We start from the raw sequence: 14036 nt of genomic DNA, 5'->3' as shown, positions 1-14036 counted from the left end.
TCTTCCAAAACCAAGAGTTTGATATAAACAAGTAAAAATAATTGAGCCCCTCAAGAGGCAGAGGTAGGTGGATCTCAGGATCTCAGCCTGGTTTACAGAATGAGTTCTAGGACAGCCAAGGCTAGACAGGGAAACCCTGTCTTGGAAAGCGCCCCCCCCCCCCCAGGGAGGCGGGAGGAGAGAAAAGGAAACAAGATTCTTGGTGTAAAAAACTCTAAAGATATTTCCTCCCTAATAACGCCTATTATCTATTCATCAAGTATTTATTCATTACATTTCCAGGCACCTTGCCAATGGCAAGAAAGAACTCACTAGAAATATTCATATTTAAAAAGAAAAATATAAAAAAGATTCCCAACTTCCAGTAAACACGGAAGACAACAAAACTGCAGAGAGCACTGTGACTCACGCTCTGCCCCTCCGGCTCTAGCTTGGGGGTCTTGTGGGACTTGCGCTCTTCGGATCTGGACGACTCGTGTTTGTTGCTCTTTTTCCTCTTTTCCTTTCTGCTTTCATGCTTTGACTTTGTGTGCTCACTTGCCTGTACTTCATTTAAAAGGTCTCCACAAAGGGACGACTCAAACAATTCCCTGCCATTCTGGATCGTTTTGGTTATTTTTAGTTTAATCTCGGGTGAGCCTGTCTTCTTTGGAATCACAGTTTGTGGTACCGAGGGAGGAGGAGGAGGAGGTGGCGGCGGCGGAGAAGGTTTTTCCAGAATTTCATGTGGTCTTGTGTTTGGAATTTCTGAATGGTAATAGTCAGCAGGGCTAAAGTTTCTAACTGCACCAAAACCGTTGGCTGACCCATTGGGATACTGATTATATGGCGGGTATTTGGTCTGAGTTTCATACAAGCTGATTGATGGTGGGTAGCCATTTGTGAGCGGAGGAAGGTCTTCCGTTGCAGGTGGATACTGAAAACCTTGTTGCAAAGTAGTTTCAAAGGGTGTCGGGCCACCATCTTCAACAATGTCACTGCTGTTATCAAAGGCATCCTCCTGGCGGATGTTGGCCGAGTCAATGAGTTGAGGTGGTTGCTGAATTGTGTTTCCCATGATCCCTTGCATGAAAGAGAAAGAGAAATCCATTGTTCTGCTCCAGCATCCTTAACTTTCCCTTTCTCTCATGGAGCCTAAAATTGAAGAGAATTAAAAAGTATTAAAATTCTATTAGGCAAGAAGCCAACCAAGAATTATACACGCACTTTATACCTAATTTTCACATTCACAAATGCAGATATTAAACCTACATAATTCTGATATAAAGCAATAGCATCAGCTATGGAGCCCAGGCTGTCCTTAAACTGGGGAGCCTTCTGATTCATCCTCCCAGGTCCTGAGATTATAGAAACACACCCTCACACCCAGCGAAGTCCTGCTCACTTCCATAACAACTTTAGCATGTATAAGTACCTGTCGTACATGCATACTTTATTCCTCCCCCTCCTCCTTCCTTTTTTTTTTCTTTAAAGACCGGGTTTCTCTGTGTAACTGTGGCTGTCCTGGAACTCACTTTGAAGACCAGGCTGGCCTTGAACTCACAGAGATCTGTCTGCCTCTGCCTCCCTAGTTCTGGGATTAAAGGTGTGCACCAACCCTGTGGCATTGTACTATATTCTTTAGATGGTTATACACCAAACTGTAGCATCACTTTAACAGATTTAACCATGTATGTACTATAAATCAATTAGCTACTCACACATTTTTAGTATACAAACATGTCTCCAGAAAAAAACCTTTTGAGACAGGGTACCACCATGTGGCCTAAACTATCCTCACATTCATGATTCTTCTACTTCTGCCTCTAAATCCTGGGATTAGAGGCATGTACTACTTCATATACACTCTTGAAGAATGGTCCCTTCATCAGGGTACACTATCAGATGCTTGCCACTGCATGACTGAGGTGGCAGAGACAGAAGAATCTTGAGTTGGAGGGCAAACTGAGCAATATATAAAGAGACCTTGTCTCAAAGAGAGAGAAAGAAAATCAAATTATAAATCTGCGCATATATGTATTCATATAGGGCAGATTTTAAAACTTTTTATCTAGCTCTAAGACTGTTCTGTTGGCAGTACTACATCAATTTATATAATCATATTACTAGTGTGTAAAGCTGTCTAATTATCTACACTCTTGGCCATAATCTAGTTGTTTTTAAAGAGCCATATGCTGGGTGGTGGTGGCATACGCCTTTAATCCCAGCACTTGGGAGACAGAGGCAGGCAGATTTCTGAGTTCAAGGCCAGCCTGGTCTACAGAGTGAGTTCCAGGACAGCCAGGGCTACACAGAGAAACCATGTCTCAAAAACAAAACAAAAACAAAAACAAAAACAAACAAAAAAGAGCCATATATAGGAGTGTCATTTTTAAATACACAAGCTGTTATCTTATTCCTGAAGAATCCAGTTTAATAAAGTCTGTGTGGAGGGGGTTAAAGCAGAAGTATTTTAAGACCACATCCCAGCTAATTTTGATACAAGTCCTTTGCTAGATCACTGTAGTTCATCACTGTATTTATTATACAATTATGCAATGTGCTACAAAGTATCTGAACATGCCCACACTAGGTAACAATGTTTACTGTAGACACACATCTGCAATAAGACCACCTTGTCTTTTCAGAACCTGGGTAAGTTCACATCCAATATAAAACATTAATGAATAGTTCATATACTATTTTTACATTTTCATCTACAAAACAAACAGATTCTAATTAGCTCTGATGAGCTGATTTTAGATGTTTGGAATATTGTGAAGGCTTTTGAGGCATACAGACTAGTTCAATTCTAAGATTAACCAAGTGTCTACCATCTTGGCTTCAGTAGTATCTAGTACTTACCAAACTAAAAACTGTAAACCACAGCGGAAAACAAAACCTAACAATATACTTCCCGAGCCATATCCGTCCACTCATACAGCTGTTGTTCCTTCCACTGTGAGCAAACAAATAACCTGAGACGTTTTTAAATTGCTAACAAATTAATAAGAAGGCAAATGTTACCGGTTGTTTTAAGACCACATCCCAGCTAATTTTGATGCAAGTCCTTTTTTAGATTCCTGGCACACATCTTTAACCTCAGTACTTGGGGAAGCAGAAGCACGCAGATCTCTGTGAGTTCAAGAGCAGCCTGATCTACACAGTGAGTTCCAGGCCAACCAGAGCTATGAAGGAACATTTAAAAATTAAAATAAAAACAAAACCAAACCGTGTAGGATAACAAAATGTAATTCCCAGAAGTGCTCTCCACCAATGATGGGGGTTAGGGGAGGGGTGGGCAGCAGCCTCACTTTCTTGGCGGTGCCTCTGGGCCAGGTGTTTCTCCATCATTTCACCTACCCTTCATAACAAGCTGCTGGGTAGTTAGTACAAAAAAACTGTGAAGGTCTGAGTGAGGGGTTAGGTGCCCTGCCAAAACTACAAAGCAAAGGGCAGTTCTAGACTGAATGCAGGCTCAAGTGCCTCTAAAGCCCACTTCCTCCTCCAAGCTATCTGTTTCTAAAGGATTAGTTCTTTTTATTCAAGTGCTTTATTCCTGAACAACTGTCAAATTAGCAACTATTGTAATGACTAACTCTAATGTTTATACAGAGTTCAACATGAAGTCCTCTCAATAGCCTCTCCCCAGATATTATCCCTCTTTAACAGATGGAGACGCAGAGGCAGCGAGAATTAAGACAAGTAAACACAACTCTGTCAACTGACAGTTAAGCTTCCACTCAGTTGGCTCCAGAATCTGTGCCCCAGCTAGCACACCCCATTCACTGACAGTGCTGAGAAGCATTACAAATAATGTATTAAGAGCAAGACAGAAACATTTCTGAAATCTGATCATTGACAAAAACATATAGCTCACAGCAACAGACTAAGATTCTCCTAGCTAGCCACAGCTGTTAACCTGGACACACCCCAGAGCTATCTGAGGCTCACTAGGGGACTGCTCAATCATACTGGCCTGTGAGCATTTAATTGACTGGCAACAGATACAGCAGGCCCAGCCCACTCTGGGCAGCACTATCCTGTGCTGGTCCTGTGCTATTTAAGAAAGCTAGCTGTGCAGAAATGAAGAGCAAGCCAATAAGCAGCATTCCTCCACGGCTCCTGCCTCTATGTTCCTGCTCAACTTTCCTCAAAGATGGATGAAACAAACCCTCCCTCCCATGCCAAGTTGCTTTTAGTCATCACAGCAACAAAAAAGCAATCTATAAAAGGGTGACTTCTAATTCTGTTACCACACATAGAGCACTTCACAGATAAAAATAAAAACTCTTCATGGATACCTCCACCTAAAGGCATGTTAAATAGTCACAGCCAATAGGCTGCAACCTGTACTCTTAGCTGTGATCACTGTCATGATACAAACTTCCAAAGGAGCCTCCCAATTAGTCTACCAAGTTTTCAGACACCTGTATTCAGACTCAAGTTTCTATACTTTTCATTAATCAAAAGTTAAGAATTTGACATTTTTCTTATTTTCCCTTCTCTAGCCCTAACTACAAATAATTTTGTTTTAGTTTGAACTGAGAAGTGCCATAACCACCTTATAATTACATGGGGAACTGCAGTGACAAGAGTATTTGTATACATACTGAGGGTGAGAGGGATTACACCCAAGGCCTGTGCATGCTAAACATTCACTCTACTCCTGAGCTATATTGCTAGTACTGTAAGTATTTTTAAAACTGTGTATGTGTGCGCACCATGTGTGCATACATGTGATTCAAGTGCCCATGGAAGTATCCAGATACCCTGCAAGCAAAACTGCAGGGTCTGCGAGCTTCGGGATGGGTCCTCCACAAGAGCAGTAGGTAGCGCTCTAACCTCAGTCGGCTCTCCAGACCCCCATATGCATCCTTATTTGATGCGCAAAGCAACTTGGGAAGGCTGCCAAGGCAGATGTGCATTGTTGGCTTCACTTGTTAACTAACTACACGGAATACCAGAGATGCAGGTTTTCCCAGGGCCACAAGCTAGTCAGTGTTGGCTTGAAAACTAAATTTCCTAATCTCTAATCTTGTCTTCTTTCTCGGTGTCTTTGCCATAGATGCTGGTGACATGAGGACAACCATACTTTCTTTACCCTCAGGAGTCACACCCTCGGGACCAAAGCAGGCCATCCCTAACTCAACGTGCTTTTTTCCTCTTCTTTGTCAGGGCTCCACCCCGACACAGCTCCAGATTACAAAGCACAGACTCATATTCTCTCAAGTCATAAAACTAATTTGAACAAAACCTACAGCTTCTTTTTTGTTTGTTTTTTGTTTTTTTCAAGACAAGGTTTCTCTGTATAGCCTTGGCTGTCCTGGAACTCACTCTGTAGACTAGGCTGGCCTCGAATTCAGAAATCCGCCTGCCTCTGCCTCCCAAGTGCTGGGATTAAAGGCGTTGGGCCACCACCACCCAGCAGCCTATAGTTCCTTATTTTGTTACATTTTGTTTTCTGAGACAGGATCTCCCTAGGTTGCCCTGGCTAGCCTGGAACTTGCTATACAGCCTCAAACTCGGAAATTCAACTGCCTCTGCCTCTCAGGTGCTAAAAATTAAAGGTGTGTATCACCACACCTAGAAGTTCCTCCTTTTAAAATCTGATTTATTCTTTGATTTCTATACCAATTTCAAACCCCAAACCAGCCCTCAGCACTATTACCCTACATTATGATAATAGATTTTCTAGATAGTTCTTTTGTTTTGTTTTGAAAGTAGCCCGGGGAAGACCTGGACTTAACTCATGCCAATCTTCCTGCCTCAGCTTTCCAAATGCTGAGATTAAGAGCAATGGCCACCACATTTTGCTATCGAGATAAGTCTTGCATCTAACATCTTTTTTCACAGCAGTTAGAAAATAGTTCTTGAAATCACACTTCTATAACTCTAACTGCAAACTTAAAAACAGTACAGCGTCATAATAGAGCAAATCCCCAGGCCTTTCCTGGGTTTCTATGACCTTTTCCTCTCTCAATCCAAACTGCATGTGCATGAACCAATTTTCCTGAGCATCCACAGAGCCAAAGAGCTTTAAGTTGTGGACTTGCTATCACAATACACTTATTTAACTCTACATGTGATTTACTTAGTCAGTGCAGCCAACAGGAGCCAGATGAAACTGAAAGCTCGGCTCTGCTCCCAAGGCATCTCCCTGAACACGCCTTCAATGTTCCTACATTGAATGTGGAGTCTTCTCATTTCCCCCAGATACTCCACCTGGAATCTAAATGCCCATATCTTACACTCAGTTTTTAGTCTATCTGAATGTGTTCTTCCAAAAGAAACCACATATGTTTGCTGTCCAAACATGTCCTGAGGATCATGGGACATTTATTTCCAACATAGGTAGCTTCAATTGTCTGTGTTGCTGCATCTCTTCTTGATGATCTCCCAGCTTTCTTAGCGCACAGCTGCCATGTTCACATGGTTCATGTGAAACAGCGCTCCCCCCACTGTGATCATATTTAAATCCTTGGCTCTCTTCCAGTGGTCTTGTTTTGGTAAGTTCTATGATTTTTAGAAGTGGAGAAAGTCATTTTGGGGAGGGAGATCTCTCTCTCTCTCTCTCTCTCTCTCTCTCTCTCTCTCTCTCTCTCTCTCTCTCTCCCTCCCTCCCTCCCCCATCCACCCCCCACCCCTTCTCTAATCACCTCTCCTCTGGCCCTCCCCACTCCCCTCTCTCTCTATTCCCCTATTGGAAGCATGTAACTAGCAGCTGCTGCATGCTCTGCCCACCATGAACAGAGGCTACTCCCACGGTGCCTGCTGCTCCACCATAATGAACAGACCCTTTCAAACTCCAAGTCAAAAGAAACCTTCCTTCCCTTCAGTTGCTTCATGGCAGGCATGTGGTCATGGGGACAAGACAAGTAATCAGCACAGGCCCTGCTGCCCTCCTGCTGCGTCTTCAGCCTATTTTCCGTACAGTATCGAGTCACCTCTAAAAAGAAACACCAACCATTCGGCTTATTCCCCTCACAATTCTTTAACACAACAAGGAAAATGAACTATTGCTACCATCAACAATGACCCTCATAACTGCCATGCTGAAGGCTGTGGGTGTGGCTCAGCTAGTACAGCATTTGCCTAGAATGCACAGGAATCTGGGTTCATCTACACGTCACGGGTGCAATGGGAAAGAGGGGATGGTACTTTATTCTGCTTAGTTTTTTTTTTTGGGGGGGGGGGGAGTTGTTGTTGTTTGGAGACAAGGTCTCACTGTACAGTCTTGGCTGGTCTCAAACTCATTATATGGACCAGGCTGGCCTCCTCACAAAGATCTACCTGGCTCTTGCCTCCCCAGTGCTGGGACTAAAGAGCACGCCTGCCATGGTGGTGGTGTTGCCTCCTTTAGGATTACTACCACACAGAACAACAGTATCTATCAAGACTGCTGTTGCTGCAGTCACTGGCTTCTTGTTGGTGTTTCAAATGTGCCATGTTCATTCTTGGCACACTCTGAAGTTATAGAAAGTTGACAGGTACCGTGGGTGCAGAGAACTGAACCTGGGTCCCCTGGAAAAGCAACTAGTGCTCTTAACCAATGAGCAGTTGAGAACTATCTAGAGCCACAAGAAGCAGGCAGAAAGAGTAGCTTGGAGTCTTTTGAAAACTCAGAGCCCAACCACAGTGACAAGCCTCCTTCAATAAGGCCACACACTCTGCAGGCCCACTCCACTCAGAGGCAGAGGCAGGCAGTTCTCTGTGAGTTTGAGGCCAGCTTGTTCTACAAAGGGAGTCTAGGACAGCTAGGGCTATACACAGAGAAACTCTGTCTCAAAAAACAAAAAACCAAAAACCATTAAGAAGCAAAGAAATTTAAAATGACAAGCAAGGAAAACAAATTTTCAAAGCATTGCTAACAAAGGGCTTAATCTCAGAAACTAGTTCTAGGCTTGTTTTATGTGCTTAAGAGAAATGAACTTCACATTGCTGTACATACAGGCTTGTCTGCAATTCATACGTGCATGTGGCCCTCAGCCTCCCAAATGCTAGCAATCCAGGCATGTGCCACCACCACTAGGAACAATTTCATACTACTCTAAGACATAAGGGACTCAACTAAAGGGTTTTCAACTGAAACAACAGCTTAAAACCATCCTAGATTACTTTTTAAATAAAAATAGAAAATAGAAATATATATAATGAAGACTGTCTTAGTTACTTGTCTATTATTTGACAAACACCACAACCAAGACAACTTATTTAAAAAAAAAAAAACTGGTCAGGTGGCTCATAGGGTAGAGTGCATTATGGTGGAGCAAAGGCATGGTGACAGGATTAGTTGAGAACTATCTAGAGCCACAAGAAGCAGGCAGAAAGAGTAGCTTGGAGTCTTTTGAAAACTCAGAGCCCAACCACAGTGACAAGCCTCCTTCAATGAGGCCACACATCCTTGTCATTTCCAAACAGTTCCAACAACCAAGGAGCAAGAATTTAAATGGCCAAGACTTACTGGGGGCTAGGGGGAGGTGTGCAGGACACACCACCAGAGACACATAACAGCTAGTACTTTAAACACATAACTAGCAAATATTGACCACAGTGAGATAGCCATGATTATGTGGCTCAGAATGTGATAAGCCAGCACAACAAAAGCTCTGAAGTGTTCTTTCCAAGGCTGAGAAGACAAATCTAAGAAAGAAATGACATGTGGAGCCTACAAGATGGTTCAGCCATTAAAGGTACGAGCTCTGTAAGGCTGACAACCTGAGTTTGACCCCAGAATCCACATAAAGGAGAAGGGAAAAAACTGACTCCACTAAGTTTTCTCCTGACCTCTAAACCTCTAGCTGTACATACATGCATGCATAGGTAAGAGCTATATAGATATATAGAAATAGAAATAGGTGGGGAGATGATAGATGGATGTATGGATGGACAGAGAGGTAACAGATAGACAGACAGATGATAGATGGATGCACAGACAGACAGACAATCTTTGAATCTATTGTGCTGCTTTCATGTACATGATTTCAAGGTTTTGGATTTTTTATTTTGTTTGGTTTGGTTTTTGTTGTTGCTATTGTTAAGTGTTGTTTTTGCATTAGATAACCAAATAAGTGTTCATCTCTGAGAAAAAATAATTCTCCTCCTCTCAGAGTCAGTCCTTGCCTGTAGGTAGTTTCTAAGGTAAGGACCCTTTGAGAACTTCCCCTTTCTGTTAACATATCCATCAGTCCTGTCATTGTTTAGGTCTCATCTATTGTGGCTGCAGCTTGTCATTTCTAGGAGACACAATCTTTTGGTTTGTAATATTGTTTGTGGTGCTGGGGTTGAACATGCTGTATAACAACTCTTATCTATACCTCCAGCTGCAGCTAATAACTTCCAGAAGTGCAATAACACTAATCTAACTCACATGAGAACCCTTATCCTTTGGAAAGGCAGACTGGACATGAGATGATTACTAAACATGATGTGATGGGGTACAGACAGCACAGCAGATGACAGAGGAGTATAGGGTCCGTCACTGGTAAAAGACACTATGAGTGGGTTTGTTGACCCCACAGGCAGGGAACTAACTTTATGTTGCTTCTATCCAGGACCTTAATCACATGTTCCTTATTCTGCAGTTTGGTGTGGATGGACATGATGACCTGGCCATTGTGCCCTGGGGCTCCCCCAAAGGCATCACACGTACCTGTCTGGAGCTGTCTGACAGCACTGAGATCAGACACACAGGAACAGCTGCCAGGAAACTGTCCCTAGGATCCCTTAGGGCAGCCCATTCAGGCAACAAACAAGCTCTACAAGGACACTGCTGTTTGTGGCCACTGCAGACTAGGTCCCATCAAGAAAAGGACCTGCTCAGTTTAACTGGCTGCAGATTCCTCCTCCTCCTCCTCCTCCTCCTCCTCCTCCTCCTCCTCCTCCTCCCACCTGTGCCCCAACCCCCAAATTCAAGGCAGGGTCCCACCATGTAGTTGTGGTTGGCCTGTAATACATTATGTAGATCAGGCTAGTCTTGAACTCAGAGATCCACTTGCTACTGCCTCCAGAGTGCTGAAATTAAAGGCTGATGCCACAGTACACAGCCCTCCTTTCTAAAAGTTTTAAACTTCTTAAAGTAAAAATTAAGGTCAGAGGACAACTTTCAGGAGATGGGTCCCTCCTTCCACTGTGTGGGTCCCACGGATCAAACTCAAGTCAAGCTTGGTAATAAGCTTGACTTGGTACCTGCTGAGCCATTCTGGCAGTCCATGAGCCAGTTTTTGTTTTATTTTGGTTAAACAGGGTAACACTATTTAGGTCTGGCTGGACATAACTCACTGAAATCCACCTGCCTCTGCCTCCCTACTGTTGGGATAAAAAGCATGTGCCACTATACCCAGGATATTAGTCTATAGTGGTTTTTATACACAGATGAGCCAGGCAGCAACCTACCCACAGCAGGCATATGGACTGATGCCAGGGTCAGAACCTCATAAAAGAGGACCCAATCTGTGGTGACTGACACACACTGTTAAGCTCACTGCCCAGCTCTAAGGCCAGCTCTGGGCCCATGATTTTAGACTGCTTTCCCCATATCCCTAAGCCTTTAGTTTAGTTTATCTTTAGTTCCCTTTTCTAGAACCTGTGTGTCTACCTTATTCAGAGTTGCAGGAAAAATTAACACTTAATCCACATAACACTTAGAACAGTGCCTGGTGTAGTCACCTTCAATATCTTTTCACTATTATTTGGTACAATATTGTATACAAAAGAAGTATGCAGTATGAAACAGAAGGGGACCAAGAATCATACTGTATTGTACATTGTTTAAAAAGACAGCTGAGCTGGGCAGTGGTGGCGCACGCCTTCAATCCCAGCGCTTGGGAGGCAGAGGCAGGTGAATTTCTGAGTTTGAGGCCAGCCTGGTCTACAGAGTGAGTTCCAGGACAGCCAGGGCTACAGAGAAACCCTGTCTCGAAAAAACAAAACAAAACAAAACAAAACAAAAAAAAAAGACAGTTGAGGGGCTGGAGAGATAGCTCTCAGCCGTTAAGAGCACTGACTGCTCTTCTGAAGGTCCTGAGTTCAAATCCCAGAAACCATATGGTAGCTCATAACCATCCATAATGAGATCTGACGCCCTCTTCTGGTGTGTCTGAAGACAGCTACAGTATACTTACATATAACAATAAGTAAAAATCTTTGGTCCAGAGTGAGCAGAGGTCCTGAGTTCAATTCCCAGCAAATACACGATGGCTCAAACTATCTGTACAGCTACTGTGTACTCATATACATAAAATAAAGAAATAAATCTTTTTTTAAAATAATAGTAGCCTTTTATTTATTTAGTATATGTAAGTACATCAAGTCTCTTTACAGATGGTTGTGAACCACCATGTGGTTGCTGGGATTTGAACTCAGGACCTTCAGAAGAGCAGTCAGTGCTCTTAACCCCTGAACCATCTCTCCAGCCCAAATAAATCTTTATTTAAAAAAAAAAAAAAAAAAAAGACGGCTGGGTGGTGGTGGCACATGCCTTTAGTCCCAGCACTTGAGAAGCAGAAGCAGGTGGATTTCTGAGTTCGAGGTCAGCCTGATCTACACTGTGAGTTCCAGGACAGCCAGGGCTATACAGAGAAACCCTGTCTCGAAAAACCAAAAAAAAAACAAAAAAGAAAGACATTTGAGGAAGAAACCATGTGAAGGAAGGAGGCACTAAAACCATGAAAGGCAGGCTGAGGAGCTGAGGGAGCTTTTCATTCTCTACATTAAGATCCCCTGTATAGATAATTTAAAATTCTGGCCTCTTTGTGTCCTAAATAAAACCCAGATGAGGACAGTACACCAAGGGTGGGGCTATATCCTGGTGCTAGAATATCACCTGGTATGTACAAAACCATGGGTTTGATCTCAACACTCTGTGTGTGTGTGTGTGTACACATATGTGTAAATGTATATATATACAAACAAATAAATCCTAATTTTTAACTACTAAACCTAATAATAAGAAGAATATATTGATATAAATAGTTGATAATACCAGGGCTGGAGAGATAGTTCAGTAGTTTAGAGCACTTGTTGCTCTTTGCAGAGGACCCCAATTTGTTTTCCAAGACCCATATGGTAACTCATAAGCAACCATCTGTAACTCTAGTTGTAGGGGATCCAATGCCTTCTCCTGACCTCTATGGGAACGAGGCACACAGGTAGTCTGCATATGTACATGCAGGCAAAACACTTAGACACATTAAGTAAATGTCTTTAAATGTTTAAAAAATAGCATCAGTTGGGCGTGGTGACACATGCCTTTAATCCCAGCACTTGTGAGGCAGAGCAAGTTGATCTCTCTATGAGTTTGAGGCCAGCTTGGTCTACAAATGGAGTCCAGAACACCCAGGGCTATTAGACAGAGAAACCCTATCTCAAACAACAACAATAAACCAAACAAAGAAATAATTAAAATCACCAATAGTTAACAGTTAGCAGTTTACTATATATCAATCAATAATCCCCTAAATGTTTTATATTTATTATATTAAGTCCTTCCCCAAATATTTCTCTATAAAAATACTATTATCCACACTTTTCAAGTGAAACACCAAGACCATCGTCCCACAAACAGTGAAGTTTTCAAATACACGCTTTGCTCAACAACATCTGCTCTTAAAGAGTAATTTTATTTCCCAATTCCTAAATATGTGAATTAAAAAACAAAACAACAAGAAGAGAGCAAGCACTGCACGAATTGCACAGACACACCCTTCCCAGAGTAACAGTTCGGTGGGAGACTAAACAATTGCATCACCTCACCTACATTTTCTTTTAAGATAGGGTCTTAAACAGCTCAGGCTGACCTCAAACATGTTCTGCGGTCAAGAGAACCCATAGACTTCCAATCCTCCTCCCTCCCACCTTATGCCGAGCTAGGTATTAACCCTGTGCTTTGTGTATGCTAAGAAACTACTCTAAGTGACCTACATCCCTGACCCTGTCTGTAATCTGTACTTTTAAACAGATATAGTATTTTTGAAAGATGGCAAGGTGCTGGAAAGACAGCTCAGTCAGAAGGGTAAACATGAGGCCTAAGTGTGAGCCCAAATATCCATGTAAGAAGCCGAGCATAGTGGTACACTAGGGAGAACACAGATAGACACCAGGGCCCCAAAACCTAGCCAAGTTGATGAGCCCCATGCTCTATGGTACACCCTGTTTCCTTTTTTTTTGAAGGAGGGCCATTGAGGATGACACTAATTGTTGACCTCTGGCCTCCACACTCATGCACACAAACATACCTGCACTTGCATTAAAGATAAACTTGATGAATGCCTTTTAAATTTCTGTTGCAGCTGTCCATACAGTTTCAGAGCAGTAAGGAAAAAGAGGGGGAAAAGAAAGGAAGGAAGGAAAGAGAAAGGAAGGAAGGAAGGAGAAAGGAAGGAAGGAAAGAGAAAGGAAAGAAGGAAGGAGAAAGGAAGGAAGGAAGGAGAGGGAAGAAGGAGAAGAGAGGAGAGGAGAGGGGAGGGGAGAGGAAGGAAAGTTGAAAATCAACTAAAGTTGTAAACTTTATATTTCTCCTAATTTATGGGAAGAGTAACAATTTTTTTTAAACAAATAAATCTTTTTTTAAAGATTTATTTTATTTATTTTATGGATAAGAGTACACTGTAGCTGTACAGACGGCCGTGAGCTATCATGTGTGTGGCTGCTGGGAATTGAACTCAGGACCTCTGCTGGCCCTGCTTGCTCCGGCCCCACTCCCGCTGGCCCAATTCACTGTAGCTGTCTTCAGATGTACCAGAAGGGGGCGTCAAATCTCATTACGAGTGGTTGTGAGTCACCATGTGTTACTGGGATCCGAACTCAGGACCTTCGGAAGAGCAGTTAATGCTCTTACCCGCTGAGCCATCTCGCCAGCCCACAATTTTAAAAAGTATTATCAAGCCAGGGATGGTAGGTCACATCTTTAATCTCAATACTCAGAATGCAGAGGCAGGTGGATCCCTCTGAGTTCTAGGCCAGCTTGGTCTACATAGCAAGTTCCAAGACAACCAGAGCTACATAGTGAGACCCTGTCTCACAAAAGAAGGAAAAAGAAGAAGGAGGAGGAGGAGGAG

General features: G+C 42.8%; 1 protein-coding gene and 1 non-coding gene across 7 annotated transcripts in view; both read right to left on the bottom strand.

Moving 5' to 3' along the window:
- Window positions 1–14036, bottom strand: part of Nsd3 (nuclear receptor binding SET domain protein 3) — a 115343-nt gene that overhangs the window by 75753 nt on the left and 25554 nt on the right. For all 6 annotated transcript variants that reach the window (XM_031339353.1, XM_031339349.1, XM_031339348.1 and 3 more), the window contains exon 2: window positions 410–1134. In XM_031339353.1, the coding sequence (XP_031195213.1) occupies window positions 410–1090 (681 nt within the window). In that variant the 5' untranslated portion in view covers window positions 1091–1134. The remainder of the gene's footprint in view (window positions 1–409; window positions 1135–14036) is intronic.
- On the bottom strand, window positions 9688–9817 carry LOC116071715. The gene has a single exon (XR_004111095.1). It is a non-coding gene; the product is annotated as a small nucleolar RNA SNORA70 (small nucleolar RNA).

The sequence above is a fragment of the Mastomys coucha genome, unplaced genomic scaffold (genome assembly GCF_008632895.1).
Source record: "Mastomys coucha isolate ucsf_1 unplaced genomic scaffold, UCSF_Mcou_1 pScaffold22, whole genome shotgun sequence".
In the NCBI taxonomy this organism is placed as follows: domain Eukaryota; kingdom Metazoa; phylum Chordata; class Mammalia; order Rodentia; family Muridae; genus Mastomys; species Mastomys coucha.
Note: the sequence above shows the minus strand (reverse complement) of the source record. Positions and strands in the feature narration are given on the sequence as shown.